The 22155-nt window shown below is 38.9% G+C and overlaps 1 protein-coding gene across 5 annotated transcripts in view; it reads right to left on the bottom strand.

Moving 5' to 3' along the window:
- Window positions 1–22155, bottom strand: part of LOC147020545 (leucine-rich repeat and fibronectin type-III domain-containing protein 4-like) — a 365929-nt gene that overhangs the window by 203967 nt on the left and 139807 nt on the right. For all 5 annotated transcript variants that reach the window (XR_015061869.1, XM_085895970.1, XM_085895972.1 and 2 more), the window contains one exon: window positions 2261–3453. Coding sequence is in view for 4 of the 5 variants with exons in the window: in XM_085895970.1 (XP_085752096.1) it covers window positions 2261–3421 (1161 nt within the window). In the remaining variant the exon portion in view is untranslated. The remainder of the gene's footprint in view (window positions 1–2260; window positions 3454–22155) is intronic.

The following is a 22155-nucleotide window of genomic DNA, read 5'->3' as shown; positions in this document are numbered from 1 at the left end:
TAAATTTTTATCGTGGCCCCGCCCCCATCAGTCTGATTGGCAGTCATAGTCCCACCCACCTATCCCTTCCAATTTCTTCACAAAGGAATGCAGTTTTGTGCAAAGTTTTTTGCTTTTCAGTTTTTTTTTTTTACAAAGGAATGCATTTCAGTTTTGTGAATGCAGGTTGGTGCTGCAGCACAGCAAGGCCAGGAAGAAATTTCCCAAATTGACGTTTTCACTGCTGCCTGGACATTTAAATGAGCCAAAGCAGAAGCAGCGGCAATGGGGAAGAATTGTGATCAGTGCTGGATTAACCATCAGGCAGACAAGCCATGTGCCTTAGGGCCAGCCAAAAATTCGGGCCAAAAATTATTTTCACATTAAATATTTGTCTTTTTTTGTATTAAATATTTTGTTCTTGAATCAGTTCATCTTTTGTCTGAGGTCCATTTCCATGAGCCCAAGATCTAATTTAAATTTTTCAGGCCATTCTCTGAAATTTCAAAATGTGCCTTAGGGCCAGCCGAGGCTTAATCCGGCACTGGTTGTGATCCGACCGTCCTCATGGTGGCGGAACCTCCAGTGGGGCGCACTGCCTGCCCTTGGCACCGCCCAAACCACTCACAGAACTAGCCGAGCGATGCTGGTGCCCATAGCCTATGTCTGAAAAGAACAAGTTACAGGTAAAGTCAGAAGCGAATGTAAGAAGAATTCTTCGTTCGCTTCTAGTATTTATTTTTTTAGATGAGATCCTGTTCTCGGCGGTGTAGTTGTCGTTGTGAAGGTAATGTTGAGGAATTTTTTTTTCAGATGTGATCCTGTTCTTGGCGGTGGAGTTGTCGTTGTGAAGGTAATGTTGAGGTGTAAGGTTGAGGTAATATTAATTTTTTTTAGATGAGATCCTGTTCTAGACGGTGTAGTTGTTGTTGTGAAGGTAATGTTGAGGTAACATTATTTTTTTAGATGACATCCTGTTCTAGACAGTGTAGTTGTTGTTGTGAAGGTAAGGTTGAGGTAATATTAATTTTTTTTAGATGAGATCCTGTTCGAGGCGGTGTAGTTGTTGTAGTGAAGGTAATGTTGAGGTAATATTAATTTTTTTTAGATGAGATCCTGTTCTAGACGGTGTAGTTGTTGTTGTGAAGGTAATGTTGAGGTAACATTATTATTTTAGATGAGATCCTGTTCTCGGCGGTGTAGTTGTTGTTGTGAAGGTAATGTTGAGGTGTAAGGTTGAGGTAATATTAATTTTTTTAGATGAGATCCTGTTCTAGGCGGTGTAGTTGTTGTTGTGAAGGTAATGTTGAGGTAATATTAATTTTTTTAGATGAGATCCTGTTCTAGGCGGTGTAGTTGTCGTTGTGAAGGTAATGTTGAGGACTTTTTTTTCAGATGAGATCCTGTTCTAGGCGGTGTAGTTGTTGTTGTGAAGGTAATGTTAAGGTAATATTTATTTTTTCATAGCAAAAAGACTTTAATTTGATATATTTAAGAAGCGAATGTAAGAAGAATTCTACGTTCACTTCTCGGCTTTGCCTATTCCATATTAACATATATATATATATATATATATATATATATATATATATATATATATATATATATATTAAAATGAATGACATTCGAATGAGTTGGCGGTCATCCCGGTCAGTGGAAAGTCGTTTTCGCCCTCTGCCAGTCTGTATCATAGTGTCCCTTCACAAATTCCGATATGAGTGGTGAAACAGTTTTATTACTTTTCATGGAATCCTTTCAAGTTTTGAAAATTTTCAGTAGTCATGGATCTTCCCATTAAAAAATGCAGTGGATTTGAGTTTAAACCAAGTTCTGAGTTTAAACCAATTTTGAGTTCGGCTGTCTGAAAAGAAGAAGTAGAAGAAGAAGAATAGAAAGCAGAAGAAGAATAAGAAGAAAAAAAACAAGAGGAAGAAGAATAATGACAAAACGGCTATTTTGAGTTTGTAAGTTTTGTAGTTCATGCAATGATACTATCCAAGAGTTTCATGAATGATGTTGAATGTGAAATCATCCACAGACAATTTCAAGGTACTTTATAGGTTTACTGTATAAGTTTGTATGTTGGTCAATTTTTTTGAGGATTTCTGTTGTATTAAAGTAAATAAACCTATGGAACCCTACGTCGGAAGTCTCACGACTTCCTGATAATCAATAATTATTTCAAAATCTTTATCTACATATTGTATGAAACATAATGTTAACAGAGTAAGTGATACAATAGATAAACATCCATTCTGTGTTTGCTATCATGTTTCCTAACCTGAGGCAACCTGAGCACAGAGAGGTGAGTGTAGGCTGTGGAACTCCCCGCCACATTTCTCGCCTCACACGCAAATGTCCCATCATCAGCAGGTGCCACCACACGGATTTCCAATGAACCATCTGGTCTAACAACTCTTCTTGTCGAGTTTCCATCCAAGCCAGGTCGCAGGCCACCGGGGCCGAGCCATCGGACAACAGGGGGTGGATCCCCAGATACCCGACAAGAAAGCATAATGTGGCCTCCCTCTTGTGCTGCATGCCTTGCCGTTTGCTGTATTACAGACGGGGCTGTACACTCCATCTCATATTCGGCTGTCAGCACGAGGTAACGTCCTCGGAGATAAGGTGGTGAAGCACAGGTTTCAACATCGCCAGCCTTCAGGCGACGTCTCAGCCATCGAAGCTCGCAGCTGCAATGGAGTGGATTTCCACCAAGAGTAAGGGTAAGAGACGATGGACGCAGACTAGAGATCCGTGGACCAGCAGCAAACCGCTGCAAGCGATTTGATGCAAGGTCAAGGCGAGAGAGTAAGAAGAGGTGCTCAAATGCTCGTGGTGACACTTCTTCCAGAAGGTTGTGCTCAAGGCTGAGTGAGTGAAGGTTCTCCATCTGTGCAATACAATCCCATGGAAGACCTAACAAGTTGTTGTATGACAGGTCAAGATCTTCCAAAGTGGAGAGAAGGTCTGTGAATGCTTCAGCAGATATTTGAGAAAGTTGGTTGTTGTTCACCCTTAAGCGAACGAGGCTGTAAAGCCCACGAAGGTCCTCAGGTCCAATTACCGTGAGTCTATTGCTATCGAGATGGAGGGAGTTGAGGCCTACGAGATCTCTGAGGGCTCCAGGTGCAAGATGCCCGATGGCATTCCGTGACAGTGTCAGATCTACCAAGCTTGACATGTTAAAGAAGTCATCAGGTCCAATGCTTTCTATGAAGTTGTCAGCGAGGTGAAGCTCAACAGTTCCTTGTTCTATTCCCAGTGGCACAAATAACAACCCACGGCGGTTGCAAAGAGTTCCCAGTGATGGGAAGAGACGTTGACAGATGCAGCGTGATGGACAAGCCTGGACTTCAGCAAGGGCCTCCACCTCAGCCTGGGCCTGGCCTGCCAATCGTAACCACAGCAGCAGTGCAGTTGCCGTTACCCTTGGACCCATGGCCACCTGTGTTCCAATCCCCACCAACTCGTCTGCGTGGGAAACAGACGATAACTCAAAGACAAACCATACACATCTCATATATGCAGATAAAGAAAATAGAAAAATATTCACATGAATATGTAAAAAATTGAAGGAAAGCAAGACAAATGAAGAATAAAATTTTAAAAATCCAAAATTATCTTGAATCAGTTACACTCCCCATTTTTTTTTTCTTGCTTTCCTTAATTTCCCACTGCTAATTCCCCAAGGTACCATCATACCTACACCCATCACTTAACATAGATGACATTGTAAAACTATTTGGGTCTCTGTGGTGTAGTAAGTGCAAATTTCCTGCTTTCCATCTCGCCTCCCAAGCACATACGATACACTTGAGGGAGATTCACGTCAAAACTTTACTGCTTCTGCGATTGAGAGTACAATGGTGCAGCAATTATAGTTGAGGTTTGAAGGCAATTATAGCTGAGGTTTGAAGACATCTGAAGACCCAGGTTCACATCTGGCCATATTTATTCTTTTTGTGTTAACTTGTCAAAGCATGTCTTTAGTGACATTAAATTTATTGGCATATCTCCTGCACAGCATCTGAGTGACTCAACCATCAGGCTTTGCGAACGACTCTCGTAGTTACTTTTACAGGCTCAAATAACAGTCAACAGGCTGGCAAAACTGATCACAAAGTTAAGGCAGAACACCTGTCTATCAAGTGTCTCGTTCACTCAATTAAGCCACGAGGCTTAGTCATCCATTAATTAACCAAGCAGTAGGCCTATTTTAAAAGTCTGGAAACTTGTTGGGAAATTGAATGGACTTCGACATCAAGTTGGAAACCCAGCAAGCCTGACTAACTAGATGATGATCCAACAGGTTCACCTATCTAGTGAATAACTCAAAATGTCAACCCATTTCAGTTACCATTCCCAGCATCAAAGATGAAATCTTCAATGACTTTATTCATTGCTGAACACATCAGCTAACTGGCCCTCAATCCACTTGTCCATTAAATAAACTGCCACTGAGATTGAGGCCATGATAAAGAGGAAACGCAGAGGGATTGTTGAAGTCAGAGGTTAACAGCAAGCTGGATAGTCTAACTGAAGAAAAACCAATGCAATGCTGCATCATACTTTTAGAGAATATTAAGACAGCAGGAGATACAGAGTGGAGGAATGCTTGGTAATAACTATACGTGATAAGACAACTCAACATTAGCAAACACATCCCGTACTATTATTCACCATAAAAATAAGACCACGGGTCCTGAAGCTCACCTGGATCAATGATGATCAAGCAACAGTCAATGACATCATAAAATATCGAAATTTTGTTCATGTGCAGAATCTGGTAACGTGATTGATTTAATGGAAGCCATCTCGATGCCAATTACAGCGATACATGCTTACAGGTCATGGTTTACTGGTTATCGGTCATGTTTCTACAGGTTACAGGTCATGTTTCTACAGGTTACAGGTTATGTTTTTACAGGTTACAGGTCATGTTTTTATAGGTTATCGGTCATGTTTTAACAGGTTACAGGTCAGTTTTTACAGGTAACAGGTCATGTTTTTACAGGTTGCAGGTTATGTTTTTACAGGTTACAGGTCATGTTTTTATAGGTTACCCGTCATGTTTTAACAGGTTACAGGTCAGTTTTTACAGGTAACAGGTCATGTTTTTACAGGTTGCAGGTCATGTTTTTACAGGTTACAGGTCATGTTTTTACAGGTTACAGGTCATGTTTTTACAGGTTATAGGTCATATTTTTATAGGTTACAGGTTGTAAGACATGACTTGTAATGTTTTTATAGGTTACAAGTCATGTCTTTACAGGTTACAGGTAATGTTTTTACAGGTTACAATATATTTTTAGAGGTTACAGGTCATGCTTTTATAGGTTACCGGTCATGTTTTTACAGGTTACAGGTCATGCTTTTACAGGTTACAGGTCATGTTTTTAGAGGTTACAGGTCATGTTTTTACAGGTTACAGGCCATGTTTTTAGAGGTTATAGGTCATATTTTTATAGGTTACAAATTGTAAGACATGACTTGTAATGTTTTTATAGGTTACAAGTCATGTCTTTACAGGTTACAATATGTTTTTAGAGGTTACAGGTCATGTTTTATTGGTTATAGGTCATGTTTTTATAGGTTACAGGTCATGTTTTTACAGGTTACAGGTCATGTTTTACTGGTTACAGGTCATGTTTTTACAGGTTACAGGTCATATTTTTACAGTTTACAGGTCATGTTTTTATAGATTACTGGTTATGTTTTTACAGGTTACAGGTCATGTTTTTATAGGTTACAAGTCATGTCTTTACAGGTTACAAGTCATGTCTTTACAGGTTACAGGTAATGTTTTTACAGGTTACAATATGTTTTTAGAGGTTACAGGTCATGTTTTATTGGTTATAGGTCATGTTTTTATAGGTTACCGGTCATGTTTTTACAGGTTACAGGTCATGTTTTTACAGGTTACAGGTTATGTTTTTACAGGTTACAGGTCATGTTTTTACAGGTTACAGGTCATGTTTTTACAGGTTACAGGTCATGTTTTACTGGTTACAGGTCATGTTTTTACAGGTTACAGGTCATATTTTTACAGGTTACAGGTCATGTTTTTACAGGTTACAGGTCATGTTTTTACAGGTTACAGGTCATGTTTTTACAGGTTATAGGTCATATTTTTATAGGTTACAGGTTGTAAGACATGACTTGTAATGTTTTTATAGGTTACAAGTCATGTCTTTACAGGTTACAGGTAATGTTTTTACAGGTTACAATATGTTTTTAGAGGTTACAGGTCATGTTTTATCAGTTATAGGTCATGTTTTTACAAGTTATAGATCATATTTTTACAGGTTACATGTCATGTTTTTACAAGTTATAGGTCATGTTTTTTGTAGGTTACAGGTCATGTTTTATCGGTTATAGGTCATGTTTTTACAAGTTACCGGTCATGTTTTTACAAGTTATAGGTCATGTTTTTACAGGTTACATGTCATGTTTTTACAGGTTACAGGTCATGTTTTTACAGGTTACAGGTCATGTTTTTACAGGTTACAGGTCATGTTTTTATAGGTTACAGGTCATGTTTTTACAGGTTACAGGTCATGTTTTTATAGGTTACAGGTCATGTTTTTACAGGTTACAGGTCATGTTTCTACAGGTTACAGGTCATGTTTTTATAGGTTACAGGTCATGTTTTTGCAGGTTACAGGTCATGTTTTTATAGGTTACCCGTCATGTTTTAACAGGTTACAGGTCAGTTTTTACAGGTAACAGGTCATGTTTTTACAGGTTGCAGGTCATGTTTTTACAGGTTACAGGTCATATTTTTACAGGTTACAGGTCATGTTTTTATAGATTACTGGTTATGTTTTTACAGGTTACAGGTCATGTTTTTACAGGTTACAGGTCATGTTTTTTATAGGTTACAGGTTGTAAGACATGACTTGTAATGTTTTTATAGGTTACAAGTCATGTCTTTACAGGTTACAAGTCATGTCTTTACAGGTTACAGGTAATGTTTTTACAGGTTACAATATGTTTTTAGAGGTTACAGGTCATGTTTTATCAGTTATAGGTCATGTTTTTACAAGTTATAGGTCATGTTTTTTGTAGGTTACAGGTCATGCTTTATCGGTTATAGGTCATGTTTTTACAAGTTATAGGTCATGTTTTTACAAGTTATAGGTCATGTTTCTACAGGTTACAGGTCATGTTTTTATAGGTTACAGGTCATGTTTTTACAGGTTACAGGTCATGTTTTTATAGGTTACAGGTCATGTTTTTACAGGTTACAGGTCATGTTTCTACAGGTTACAGGTCATGTTTTTACAGGTTACAGGTCATGTTTTTACAGGTTACAGGTCATGTTTTTACAGGTTACAGGTCATGTTTTTCCAGGTTACAGGTCATGTTTTTATAGGTTACAGGTCATGTTTTTACAGGTTACAGGTCATGTTTTACTGGTTACAGGTCATGTTTTTACAGGTTACAGGTCATATTTTTACAGGTTACAGGTCATGTTTTTATAGGTTACCGGTTATGTTTTTACAGGTTACAGGTCATGTTTTTACAGGTTACAGGTCATGTTTTTACAAGTTATAGGTCATGTTTTTACAGGTTACAGGTCATGTTTTTACAAGTTATAGGTGATGTTTTTTTACAGGTTACAGGTTACAGGTCATGTTTCTACAAGTTATAGGTCATGTTTTTACAGGTTTACAGGTCATGTTTTTACAAGTTATAGGTCATGTTTTTTTAGAGGTTACAGGTCATGTTTTTACAAGTTATAGGTCATGTTTTTACAGGTTACATGTCATGTTTTTTTATAGGTTACAGGTCATGTTTTTACAGGTTACAGGTCATGTTTTTACAAGTTATAGGTCATGTTTTTACAGGTTTACAGGTCATGTTTTTACAAGTTATAGGTCATGTTTTTAAAGTTATAGGTCATGTTTTTACAGGTTACATGTCATGTTTTTTTATAGGTTACAGGTCATGTTTTTACAGGTTACAGGTCATGTTTTTACAAGTTATAGGTCATGTTTTTACAGGTTTACAGGTCATGTTTTTACAAGTTATAGGTCATGTTTTTAAAGTTATAGGTCATGTTTTTTTTATAGGTTACAGGTCATGTTTTTACAGGTTACAGGTCATGTTTTTACAAGTTATAGGTCATGTTTTTACAGGTTACAGGTCATATTTTTACAGTTTACAGGTCATGTTTTTATAGATTACTGGTTATGTTTTTACAGGTTACAGGTCATGTTTTTACAGGTTACAGGTCATGTCTTTACAGGTTGCAGGTCATGTTTTTACAGGTTACAGGTCATGTTTTTTACAGGTTACAGGTCATGTTTTTACAGGTTACAGGTCATGTTTTTACAGGTTATAGGTCATATTTTTATAGGTTACGGGTTGTAAGACATGACTTGTAATGTTTTTATAGGTTACAAGTCATGTCTTTACAGGTTAGAGGTAATGTTTTTACAGGTTACAATATATTTTTAGAGGTTACAGGTCATGCTTTTATAGGTTACCGGTCATGTTTTTACAGGTTACAGGTTGTAAGATATGACTTGTAATGTTCTTATAGGTTACAAGTCATGTTTTTACAGGTTACTATATGTTTTTAGAGGTTACAGGTCATGTTTTATTGGTTATAGGTCATGTTTTTATAGGTTACCGGTCATGTTTTTACAGGTTACAGGTCATGTTTTTATAGGTTACAGGTTATGTTTTTACAGGTTACAGGTCATGTTTTTACAGGTTACAGGTCATGTTTTACTGGTTACGGGTCATGTTTTTACAGGTTACAGGTCATATTTTTACAGGTTACAGGTCATGTTTTACTGGTTACGGGTCATGTTTTTACAGGTTACAGGTCATATTTTTACAGGTTACAGGTCATGTTTTTACAGGTTACCGGTTATGTTTTTATAGGTTACAGGTCATGTTTTTACAGGTTACAGGTCATGTCTTACTGGTTACAGGTCATGTTTTTACAGGTTACAGGTCATATTTTTACAGGTTACAGGTCATGTTTTTACAGGTTACAGGTCATGTCTTTACAGGTTACAGGTCATGTTTTTACAGGTTACAGGTCATGTTTTTACAGGTTATAGGTCATATTTTTATAGGTTACAGGTTGTAAGACATGACTTGTAATGTTTTTATAGGTTACAAGTCATGTCTTTACAGGTTACAGGTAATGTTTTTACAGGTTACAATATGTTTTTAGAGGTTACAGGTCATGTTTTATCGGTTATAGGTCATGTTTTTATGAGTTATAGATCATGTTTTTACAGGTTACATGTCATGTTTTTACAAGTTGTCGGTCATGTTTTTTAGAGGTTACAGGTCATGTTTTTACAAGTTATAGGTCATGTTTGTTAGAGGTTACAGGTCATGTTTTTACAGGTTACAGGTCATGTTTTTACAAGTTATAGGTCATGTTTTTACAGGTTATAGGTCATGTTTTTACAGGTTACAGGTCATGTTTTTACAAGTTATAGGTCATGTTTTTAAAGGTTTACAGGTCATGTTTTTACAAGTTATAGGTCATGTTTTTTTAGAGGTTACAGGTCATGTTTTTACAAGTTATAGGTCATGTTTTTACAAGTTATAGGTCATGTTTTTACAGGTTTACAGGTCATGTTTTTACAAGTTATAGGTCATGTTTTTAAAGTTATAGGTCATGTTTTTACAGGTTACATGTCATGTTTTTTATAGGTTACAGGTCATGTTTTTACAGGTTACAGGTCATGTTTTTACAAGTTATAGGTCATGTTTTTACAGGTTTACAGGTCATGTTTTTACAAGTTATAGGTCATGTTTTTTTAGAGGTTACAGGTCATGTTTTTACAAGTTATAGGTCATGTTTTTACAGGTTACATGTCATGTTTTTTTATAGGTTACAGGTCATGTTTTTACAGGTTACAGGTCATGTTTTTACAAATTATAGGTCATGTTTTTACAGGTTTACAGGTCATGTTTTTACAAGTTATAGGTCATGTTTCTACAAGTTATAGGTCATGTTTTTACAGGTTACATGTCATGTTTTTACAAGTTATAGGTCATGTTTTTTATAGGTTACAGGTCATGTTTTTACAGGTTACAGGTCATGTTTTTACAGGTTTACAGGTCATGTTTTTACAAGTTATAGGTCATGTTTTTAAAGTTATAGGTCATGTTTTTTTTATAGGTTACAGGTCATGTTTTTACAGGTTACAGGTCATGTTTTTACAAGTTATAGGTCATGTTTTTTACAGGTTACAGGTCATGTTTTTACAAGTTATAGGTCAAGTTTTTACAAGTTTTAGGTCATGTTTTTACAGGTTACAGATCATGTTTTTGGCTGAGGGTATGGCTCTGCTGCCAATGCAATACCTGAGCTGTAGGTTAGGGGAGGATTTTTTTGCGTTTTGGGCCTGATTTCAACCTGTTCATGAGCGCAGATTTTGAAGCTGTCAACACACCTTCGTAAGGCATCAGACCTGAAGCTTGTGGCCACGTTTCATCCAAATCGTGTGTTTGGTTCAAGCGATAATGACTGAAGTGTTTACGGTCTCACTGACTGACTGACTTACCCACGGACACTGCTCGATTGCAAAAGCAAACTGGACTAACTCAAGGTGAGCTAATAATACTCTCCACACGGTGCATAGTGAGCGATTCTCAACTCGCATTTGAATGTATAATTCATCAGAGTTTTCATGAGACTTCATTCATTAAGTTTGTTATGTTTGTTCTTCTTCAAATCTCACGTATATGTATTAACTCTGTTCATCAGGCATGAGAAGGTATGTTTATGCAAGCAAGGCTTGTAAATGTATTCCTAGGAAGGACGTTAGGTTTGTAGATTATCGTTCACACCTTTGCCCAGATTACAAGGCGATAATGATAATTTTGAGGGATAATTGTGGTGTGTGTGTGTGTGTGACCCAAATAAGAGAGGAAAATGGGGTGTTATTGGGACCTGCCCTTGAGCAGCAACTCTTTGCTAATTATATTAAGTACCAAAGTGTTAATGACATGACGATGACAACACATTGGCACCACACCACATCGTTTTAAGTGCCAATATGTGGGCAATTAATCTCTGGTCAAGCACGGATGCTCGAGGGGATGTCCCAATGCAGCCCAGTTTACACTATATCACGAGGGATCGTGGTAGGACGAATAAATCGCATGATAACAGCAAGTATCATTTTTATCATCTGCAGCCTGATCTCGGTACATATTACGTATTTTTGTGATATTTTATTTGCAATACATACGACATGAATAATTACCTTGTGATTGTACTCCTCAACATGTACTCATCAACATGAAACAGTGTTTTATTTGCAACACTATAGATAAAAGAACTGCTACTGAATACATGATTGGTAAAATGAGGCAGCAAAAAATAATTGCAGGAAGGGAAAAGTTGAAAACATCCTCTACCAACGTCAGGAGTATATACAGGGTATAAAGAAGATTTAAGAGATTAAAGCTACAGTACTGTAGATAGTGAGGAGTATGATGTAGTTCTTGGGATCCTGTGGTGTTGAGTTCAAATCCTGCTCGGCCATTGAATTAATACCAATTGGGGTTGACTCAGCCTGTCATCCTTGCGAGGTTGGCAAAATGAGTACCAGCTTGCTGGGATGATTGAGTCATTCGAGTATCCTGCGTCGGAGTGGAGACCCATCCAGGATTGTGTCCAATAGCCCAGGAGACTGCTTCGGCAACACCGACTCTCTGTACAGAGTATGGTCCCAATGGATGTATGGATGATGTAGTTGCATTCTAGATCTAGTTCACGATTTCTTTTGAAACCAGCTTATACTTAAGCCGATGTGGGGGGGATGCAGCGATTTTAAAAAGTCATTATTCCAATGTGGTGGAGGAAGTGGAGGTGACCATAACAAAGCATGGGCAAGGATTGTGTTCAGAGTTGGAGTTCAGGATAGTAGAGTAAGGCTATTGGATTTCAGGAACCTGGAGGCTATGAGGAGAGAGTGAGATGCTCTCGATTGAGACAAACTAATAGGATGATAATTGGCATCAGAGAAATGTGAAACCTTCATGGAGAAAATGTGTAGTGCACAGGGTAAGTATATTTCAGTGAGATGTAAACCAGAGGTAGAAAGAGACCAGGGTGGATGAACAGCGAGGTAAGGAGTACTATTATAGATAACCATAAGGTATTTATTAAGGTAAATAAGTATATTGATTACCAATTTTATGTTGATAAAACTGTGCACCCGGAAACACCAAAGCAATGTCCGAATTGGACAAATGAACACATTTTTTGAGCATCGAAACTGCTGCTGAGTTCAAATCTGGAGCATAAATTATGTAATTCTTCTTAGTTTAAGAGATTCTCGAGGTTAACACATGGGCGGAAATAAAATAAAGCCATGAACGCTGGTGTCTCCGGGGTAAGGAACATAAGGGGTAAGGAACAGGTTCAGACAAGTGTGGACCCATTGTGGAATAGCACAGGGATATTGGTTAATGAATTTGTTTATGGTAGAGGAGCTGCTGCCCAGATGACAGCAACCAAACTCTGAGATAGCAAGCGGTGCAAGCTGCTCTCAGGGAACTTCCAAGAAGATCATATCACTTGCTGTCATTTGGGATATATTCAGGGTCAGAATTATTGAGGGTGCCAGAGACAACTCACCTCCTCTTCAAGAAACACACCGAGGGATCTTTAACAGCCACCATCGTTAGTGCTGACAGATGGGTCCTCTGGCATAATGGCCATCGGATGAATGCTGCACAGCTTGCTGTATATCACTCCCTGCATGTGAAACACCAGGGAGATGGTTTATAGCTTGGTTGAGATTCGAACGCAGGCGAGGCAGCTCAAAAGTGAGCATGTATACCCCGAGGCTGTCCTGCCAGCCCACTGATCTTTGATCAAAAGCATTTAATATGAAGAGTAAATTGGAATAACCAAAGCTATTTTGTGTAAAGATTATGATTTGTATTCATGTAGCTACTCCAACTTCACCCAGAGGCCTCGTCGCTTCTCTTCCTTCAAGTGCTTCCTTGATACCTCAATGGTCCCTATCCAGGATGAGTTTACCTATACACACAACAAAACAGCACTAAACACACAAGTATTTGTTGCACTCTCCATGGTCACCAATAGATGGCTTTTGTGACAGCATTTCTAAAATGGAGCATCCCACAAATTGCCATTTCTGCGCAAAGAAGGAGTAACATGCTGTCGTTTGAGTCTTCTGGCGAAAATTGTGAAATCATTCGCATCAGAACGTTGACAGTTGCATCTGCCAAAAACGTTAAACGTATACACAAGTGCGATTTTTCAGGTGACGACATAGTTGCAGTTGGTAAAAGTGTGAAAGTATTTTAGTTTTGAGCCGAAACGGTATCCTGACAAGTGATGCTCTCAAGTGCGAGGATGATTATGGTTTGCAGACACGAGAACAATCACCATTACTTCTCTAACTTTCTCGGTGACAAATATGTGACGTTCATATGTGTCTCTTCCATAACATATCCATATTATATTCTACATTATTATCAGGCACATAAATTCAACAGCCAGGTACATGTTACCTCTGCAGAATAACAGAATTTTTAACCCTCGTTCATTTTCTCTCCCAGGCAAATGGCCGCACTCTCAACTTCCTTTTCATTGTCCTGGGTGCTCTGAAAGCCACTTTACCCCCACTCCAATAAAGCATATTCGTTCTTAAACTTTTAAAAACATACAGGTATTATTGTGCAGTATTTACAATAATTAATCAGTCATTGTATCATCCATCACTTTTACATCGTTGCACTTTACATCAAGAATGTCGTATGTTATCCCGTCGCTATTTCCCCTCCTCGCTTCAAATAAAATAAATCAAACAAAAACAAGAAGGGCATTCGGTAGAGCGCATACCTCCACCACACAATGCCTGATCCAGTGGAACATATTGAGCCCAATACATTTTTGAGATATTGTGCTATATATGGTTTTTGGCCGGATCTCTCAATGGTGAAGGATCATTCAAAAAAAATAAATAATTCTCATATCCGGATCCGGATCTTCACCAAAATCAAATCAATTCGTCATGGTCACACACTCAACCTGTCCATAAAGTTTCGTCCGAATCCGTCCACAACATTTTGAGATATCCTGCTCTATATTGGTTTAACCCGTATCACTCAACCGTATCACTCAATGGTGAAGAATCACTTAAAAAAAATTCGGATCCAGATCCGGATTCGGATTTTCACCAAACTTGTATCAATTCTTCTTAGTCACACACAGAACACGTCCACCAAGTTTCGCCCGAATCCGTCCAAAACTTTTTGAGATTTCGTGCTATTTATTGGTTTAGCCCAATCTCTCAATGGTAAAGAATCACTTTAAAAATTGTACTAGTCGGATCCGGATCCGGATCTTCCCCAAAATTTAATCTGTTCGTCCTTGTCATACCCCAAACCTGTCCACAACATTTCATCCAGACCCGTCTGCAACTTTTTGACAAATCCTGTACACAATCAGACAAACAGACAGAAATGGGTGAAAACATAACCTCCTTCACCGTCGGTGGCGGAGGTAAAAACTTTATTTTTAATTCCAAAAACGATCACATTCTGCCACAATTTCCTTCCTCTACCTCATTCTTTATCTCTCCTTTTCTCAAAATGGCCACACTGAATCTCTAATGAATGTAAACCCTTCTCCCTTCTTCTTTTCAAAGCATTTTTAAAACATTTAAAAAATGCTTCACTTTCTTTACTGCTTCATATAACTATTAAAGTTATAAGAAACTGCTTCATAGAACACTAAGAAATCTGTTAAACAGACCTCCCTCTAGTAAGTCCATTCTTATTACCTTCAATTCGTTTTAAATCATTCAAATGGTTCCCCATCTGGTCCATAAAGACTCCGACACCTTCCCGACACCTGAAGTCAAACAAACATGTCTATAGTTCTTCTTTTCCTCTCTGGATCCTTTCTCCAATCCTCTGGTACCTGTCCTATTAAAGGGATCAGCTAACATCATGATTATATGTCCTGCCACCTCCTTCAATACTCTTGGATATGTAATACTTTGCCCCTGGAGCTATATCATCCCTTATTTTTCTTAGCAGTGTCTTTACTTCATCTGCTCCTTCTTGGATCTTCCGTATAATCCATTCCCCATCAATCCTTGATAGATTCTCTCAGGTATTGGTAATTCCTGACTGTTCTTCCATAAAAATTGAAACAAAATAACTGTGTATGTAACAAGCCTGCCATCTCACTTTCATCACCATCGATCTCTCTCTGTGATACTCTTTAAGGAGCTCACATTTGTCTTCACATGTTATTTTCCCCTTATGTAGTTACAGAATTCCTTGCAATTATGTTTACTACTTTTGACCAATATCCTTCTCATATTCTATTCTGACTTGCGGAGTTATTTTCTTAGCTGGCCTCTGTTTACTCCTATAATGATTTAAGTCTGACTCTAGTCCTGTTCTTCTATACTTCATGAATGCCTTCTGCTTATCCTTAATTACACTGTGTACCTACCTGCTCAATCACCTTTACACATCACTGGAATAGACAGAATATACAACCTACACAGTTAACTTCTCCAAATCTACAACTAACTCTCTTGTGATGCACTCAACATTTGCCTTCCTGAAATCTAACAGACTTACCTACTGTCCAGAACTCCACATGTCAACAATATAGTTGCACGTACTATGTGGTGGTCACTACCTTTTGTTGCCTGATAGCCTGGAATTAAATTACATTAAATCAGACTTTTTCCACCATTATTTACACATCGTAACCCACAACTTCCAAGTGAAAAACAAATTGTACAAATTTCACAAAATTAATTAAAAATACAAAACTAGAATATCTTGGTCGGAGAAGTGTCCACTTCGTTATATTTGGAGTTATATTTGGTGGAGAGCTTGGGTATGTGCCATGAACAAAATCATTAGATTTTGGTGAATATCCAAATCTGGATCCAGATCAAAGAATTTTTAAAGTAATTTTTCATCATTGAGAGATAGGGCCAAAAAACGAAATTATAGCAGGTTGTGGACATTGTGTATCTCAAAAGTTGTAGACGGATTCAGACAAAACTTGGTGGACAGGTTGGATATGCAACAAGGAAGAATTGATTCCATTTTGGTGAAAATCTCAATCCGGATCCGGATCCGAGAATTTTTTAATTGATTTTTTTACCATTGAGTGATGAGGCTAAAATGACATCACCCGATATCTCAAAAAGTTATGGATGTGTTCGGACGAAACTTGGTGGATGAGTTGGATACATGACAAAAACAAATTGATTAAATTTTAGTTCAGGTCTGAATCCAGATCCGGCCTATCAGTGGGATACAAAATGTAAAGTAATCAGCCTGGCGGAGGTATGCACCCGACCAAGTGCCCTTCTAGTCCACAATGACTTCATTTTGTGTCCATTCCTTCATCTTCAAACTCTCTTTTTAGTAGAGTATATTTAATTATTTTCGTTTTCGATTGATTTTATGAATTCTCGATTTTTACATAAAGTACGAAAGATAATATTATGGAGGAGCACCTCAAACTGACTTTTAGGTGTTTGCATTGTTGTCATATCCATGGTTCGTGCGAATCCTATGACTACTTCCCTAATGGCCCAAGTTATTCCCACCTTGTTGTGGAGTCAATTTGCAAAACTCTTTGGCCCAAGTGTTTCACGAAATGGCTGGCCAGGCCTGGCATATGACTGAAGATGGCAGCAATTTGTAATTTGTTCGTCTTGCCAGCAATAACTTGACTACTCTTCATTGAAAGACTCTGTGGGATCTTTGACATCCACCACCGAATGTTTCTAGATGGGACACCTGGTTTAAAGGCCCGGTCACACCTTGACGTTTTAGCTAACGTATGCCGATTTTTTAATTTTTTTTCTAAAACGCTGGCACACGTTGAATACGTTATGGGTAAGTTTTGATAACATTGAGAGCACGCTGAAAAACACTGCCATACGTCGTTGTACGCTGGCTTTAAACGTTGTACTTTTCGGTTGTCAAATTTTTTCATGCTTGAAATTTCACGACGTATGCCGGCGTATGACTCGCACGTTCCGCTACGCTGGCCACAAGTTGTATGCACGGTCTGCGATCGTTGACAGACGTCAACACATGCTACTTGTAAGTTAATCACAAGTTGAGACACGCCGAGGTAATGTTTAGCGTACCCGAAACTTATTTCTAACCTATGATTAACGTGTTGTTGGCACGTTACGCGATCGTTGCCACACATCGACAGACGTTACTTTTAAGTTCCTCATAGGCTGAAAGACGTCGGTATAATGGATCGTCCTTGCGTCAGCGTCCACGGCCACGGCCAGGACACTTATTTTCAGCATTCTTAAAACTTTTCTCCGGCATGACGAGGATGTTCACACTTCGATGTCTAGCTTGGCTATGATTCCAATTGTCCATCGGCAGCGTCTATTTAAAATAGTCGAGTTTGAGCGTTTTAACACGTTCAGAAGAAACGCTTCAAATTTCCAAACCCCAGCGTCAAAAAACAAAGGCGAGTGACAGCAATTTAAATCGTTCATTGTAAACAATGAAAATAGCTGAGTGGTACCGTTTAAAAGTAGTTGAGTGTAAAAAAAAAAAATCCAATTGTTGAGCACAAGCATCTACTTTCAATAGTGGAGATGCAGCCATTTAAATCGTTGAGTGGCAGCCTATGAATAGCAAACCCTACGTCACCGGCAAAGATAAACTTCCGCACGATATGGATAAGTTAGGCTATCGTTGGGCATAGTTTGTGAATGCCGGCTACACGATAATTATTCGTTGGTATACCGTATCTATCTATAAGTAATCAAAGGGCTCTATGCACATTATTAGTTCATTGTGCATTTGTCAAACCCGTTATGAATAGACCTAAATCGTAAAAACAAGCTATAGCTGATTGTTGAAAAAGCCCCATAAAAAACTAGCCGCGAAGAACTTCGAACAATGGTGAAAAGATGTCTCCTACCCGTGGACACGCGGACGCAAGGACGATCCATCATAACCCACACCCTCCCCCTCACACTCACCTACTACTGCCAACATGAACAAACTAATACTAATACTAATACTAATACTGATACTGATACTGTTACTGCTGACATGGACATCGACTCAAAAAGGACTCGAAAACACTGTTGGGTTCCCCTTTTATGAGCAGCATTTTTATATACCAATTCCCAAAACCGCTGGGAACACGTCTTTATATGACAGTTGTAACCTAGAAACACATTCATTTATTTTTTTTGTCGACCGGAAGACGTCATTGGAATACGTCTACATACGTCGATGTGTGTTGGGACTACGTAAAGAATTGGTTCAAAGCACGTCAAACATAAGTTAGAAATAAGTTTCGCGTAAAAAAGACATTACCGCGACGTGTTTCGACTTATGAGTAGCTTATAAATAGCCTTTGTGGACGTGTGTAAGCGTCCACATATCGTGTGTACAACTTATCCCCATCGCATGTGGAACGTGTGTCATATGCCGAGTACGTCGTAAAATTTTGAACATGTTTAAAGTTTCTTGACGTACTCTACTTACTACGACGTATGATAGCGTACTTTAGCGTTCTACTCACGTATACCAAACTTACTCATACCGTATTTGACGTGCCCCAACGTTGTAGACACATTTTTCTGAGGTCGGCATACGCTGGCAGGATCGCCAAGGTGTGACCGCGATGTTGACACTTCCATTTCTACGGCAGTTATGATTCGAATCGTTGTGCGTCAGCCTTTTAATAGGCTACGTCATGACATCGTCGGCGATGCGTGCAACGCGCTATGCCTAAGTTAGACTATCGTTGGGCATCGGTTGTGTAGGCCAACAACAGGTTCAGCATTCGTTGGTATAAGTTATCTATAACACAACGAAACGTTCTGAGTAGTTACCAATGCGTTATACATAAGACCAAGTCGCTATGAATACGTCCGAATCTTTAAAAAAAAAACATCAAAAGTTCAACGTAAGCCAGCGTTTTAGATACATTTTAATACGTTGCCATCGCTGGCTAAAACGTCAAGGTGTGACCGGGCCTTAATGTCTATCCGAGGGATGTAACACTGTGGTGTAACGCACTGCTTGTGAAGCACCCATCCGACATATTGTAGTCAGGCTAGGAATCAGGTCAAAACTAAACAGCTAAACGGTAAGTGTGATACCTCCACGCCATCCTATTGGACTCATGGTTAGTGTGAGACCTCCAGACATTTTTTTGATACTGATGTAATGCTTATGAAAAAGCTTGTACGTAAATCGCATGCAGGACAAGAACAGAAGAAGACAGCAATGTACTTGTACACGATGTACAAAGGCAATAGTAGTCAATGCAACTTATGGAATTTGAACTTGTAATCCCAGCATCAGGGGCTCAGAAAGGAAAACAATAAACAGACATTTTTACCCTTTATCAAGAAATCATCTTGATTCTTCACCCGTCTCACAAAAACAAGATCTCAATGGTCAGAAAATGTCACCATCTCATTGCTGTTGATTGCCTTTTCACTGCGTTCCATGATATACTTAAACATTCATACATCCTGGTAATTAATCTCAAAGTTCCCAACCGTAAAGATTCCTATTGGTTTGTAATTAGAGATTCATAATCGTAATGATTTATCACAATAATTGTTGCATTCTCAGCCCATATTGTAGTAAGATTCAGTACTAAAGTGCAAATTGCTGATTGATAGTGCATGTTACTCATAAAAGGATGTACGATTAAAATCTGGATCATGATCAGACTGAGTGAATTTATTTTTTTTATTTTTTGACTTTTGTTTTTTGTTAATATCTTCCGTTGCTGATATGAGAGGCAGTTTCAATGTTTGTGTGAGATATTGCAAAATAAACCACTGGAGAAGAGGTGGTATATTTTACTCGGTCTTGCTCAGTCCACCCTCTCAGCATTCAGACCATTCCCAAGTCCTCTGGGTCGCACGTACTGTTCTTCGTGTAACCCCATCCTGGTTAAACCCCCACATTCCAGGCTTATTGAACACTTCAACTCTTGTTTCTCTTTTCTCCTGTCTGTGAGGCTGTTTAATCCCATCCTTCCCTCGATGGCAGTAAGTGCAGGACTATCTCAGGTCGTTTACCCACCCCTTCTCCCCGCACCTTGACCATACTTTCCATATTTTCTACACCCATTAATCATACCTATCTCAACCCTCTTACTTGCAGGTTACTGTGTTTCCTTAACTCTCCTCACTTCTCTTTTGTGGTTTGCTCATACCCTTCCTCATTGCATCTAACTGTGGCCATTTTACGCTTTGTCAACTCACTCTTCCATGAGCCGACACATTTTGTATACAGATATATATATATATATATATATATATATATATATATATATATATATATATATATATATATATATATATATATATATATATGTACATACATATAGCAAGAGGAGCAAAAACAATGGATACATTTAAAGGGAAGACGGGAAGAACTGTGGTGAGGCAACAAGGGCTCGGCAATGTGATACTGTCAGAAATATCACATCATTATGTACAACAAATAATTATCATTCCTTTCATGCTGTGAGATGCATTGGGCTGTCGAGGCAGTTGACTTGCCTGAGAAGTAGAGTCCTGGACTGTTCGCCACTCCGATGCACGACACTCGAATGGCTTATTACCCAAGTAAGCAGGTACTCATTTTGCTGACATCAGAAGGAAAACATGCTGAGTCAACCCACCTGGTGTTATTTCAATGGCTGACAGGGGCTCAAACTGAAACCCCAAAGATCTTAAGCCAACCCCCTCAACCATTAAACCAACACCAGGCATCATTATGTATAATGTGGCTCCTAATTTTATCTGTGTAAGATTTCCTCCTGAATACCACGACCACCAAACACGCAGATTGGTCCTGAATAAGAAAAGCGGGAAGGTCGTCTAACAGGGCCGAGAATTGACACACCTATCACACTAAAATATGCAATTTGGTGTCTGTCTGTCTGTCTGTCTGTCTGTATGACGATGATACATTTGGTTGATCGTTACTTCTCTAATCTCAACCAAACTTTCCACGGGGACTAAAGATCACACAACAGAGGTTGTAGTGACAAGGGGGTTCCCCCCCCCCCCGCCAGGGTTTTAAGGTGTATAAATAGCTTATCATGGCGTTTCATCGGGCATACCTACCGGAAGTAAAAAAATATTATAACTACAAACTATTCAGTCAATTCTGTCCAACGTATGATTACCCTTTGAAACAGTCTCTACTGTTGTTTTGCACGAAACGGAAATAAATTTGGAGGAAACCCGATATCCTTGAGGAATTTGTAATTTGTTCAGGCTGCCAGCAATAGCTCACCGACTCTCCATGAAGGACACCATGGGATCTTTAAAATCCACCAACTAATGCCGGCAGACAGGATGCTAGTCTAACGTTCATCTGAGAGATGGCATACACATTGATGAATCACCCTGCTTGTGAAACAATCGGAGGAGAGGAGGAGATTGGGACAATACTCTGTGCAGAGCATAGATCTAACAGGAGATCTAACAGCACCTGCTTGGTGCTGCTTAAGCAGTCTCCTTGGCTATTGGATACAATCCTGGATGGGTCGCCACTCCAACATAGGACACCAACAAGCTGGCACTCATTTTGCTGGCCTCAAAGGATGACAGGCAGAATCAACCCCACCTGGTATTAATTAAACAGCCCAGTGTGATTTGAACTCAGGATTCTAGGATCCCAAGCCCACAACCCTAACCATTAAGCCAACACCAGGCATGGAGGAATAATGAGAGTAAGGATAGGAACGAAGAAGAAGACAGGGGGTAGATAGAAGCACAAATACAACAAGTAAGAGCACTAAAAAAAGAGGAAGAGAAAACTGGGGATGACAGAACACATGAACCAAATAAACCAAAAGGTGCGTGGAGATACATGAACCTGGAAAGGTTAATGAAAGTAGAAAAAATCATGAGTGTGGAAAGGGGATGGTCTGAAGTGGAGATGAACGGCCATGTTGAAGCCCTGGAGAGAATAACCAGACTGAACAGAGTGAGGAAGTTGGTTTCACAGGCGAGCGAAAGGAATAAATGATTGGAAGTGAGCAGCAAGCTTGGATTTCGTGAGTTTCACCGGAAGGGGATTTCCAGCAGACCGTGTATGCAGAAACCTTCGGGGGACAGAACACGCAAAGGGTGGAGGGTGTAAGACCAA

This window comes from Eptatretus burgeri, chromosome 9, assembly GCF_056783735.1.
Source record: "Eptatretus burgeri isolate ZD-2024b chromosome 9, Ebu_testis_v1, whole genome shotgun sequence".
Lineage (NCBI taxonomy): Eukaryota > Metazoa > Chordata > Myxini > Myxiniformes > Myxinidae > Eptatretus > Eptatretus burgeri.
Note: the sequence above shows the minus strand (reverse complement) of the source record. Positions and strands in the feature narration are given on the sequence as shown.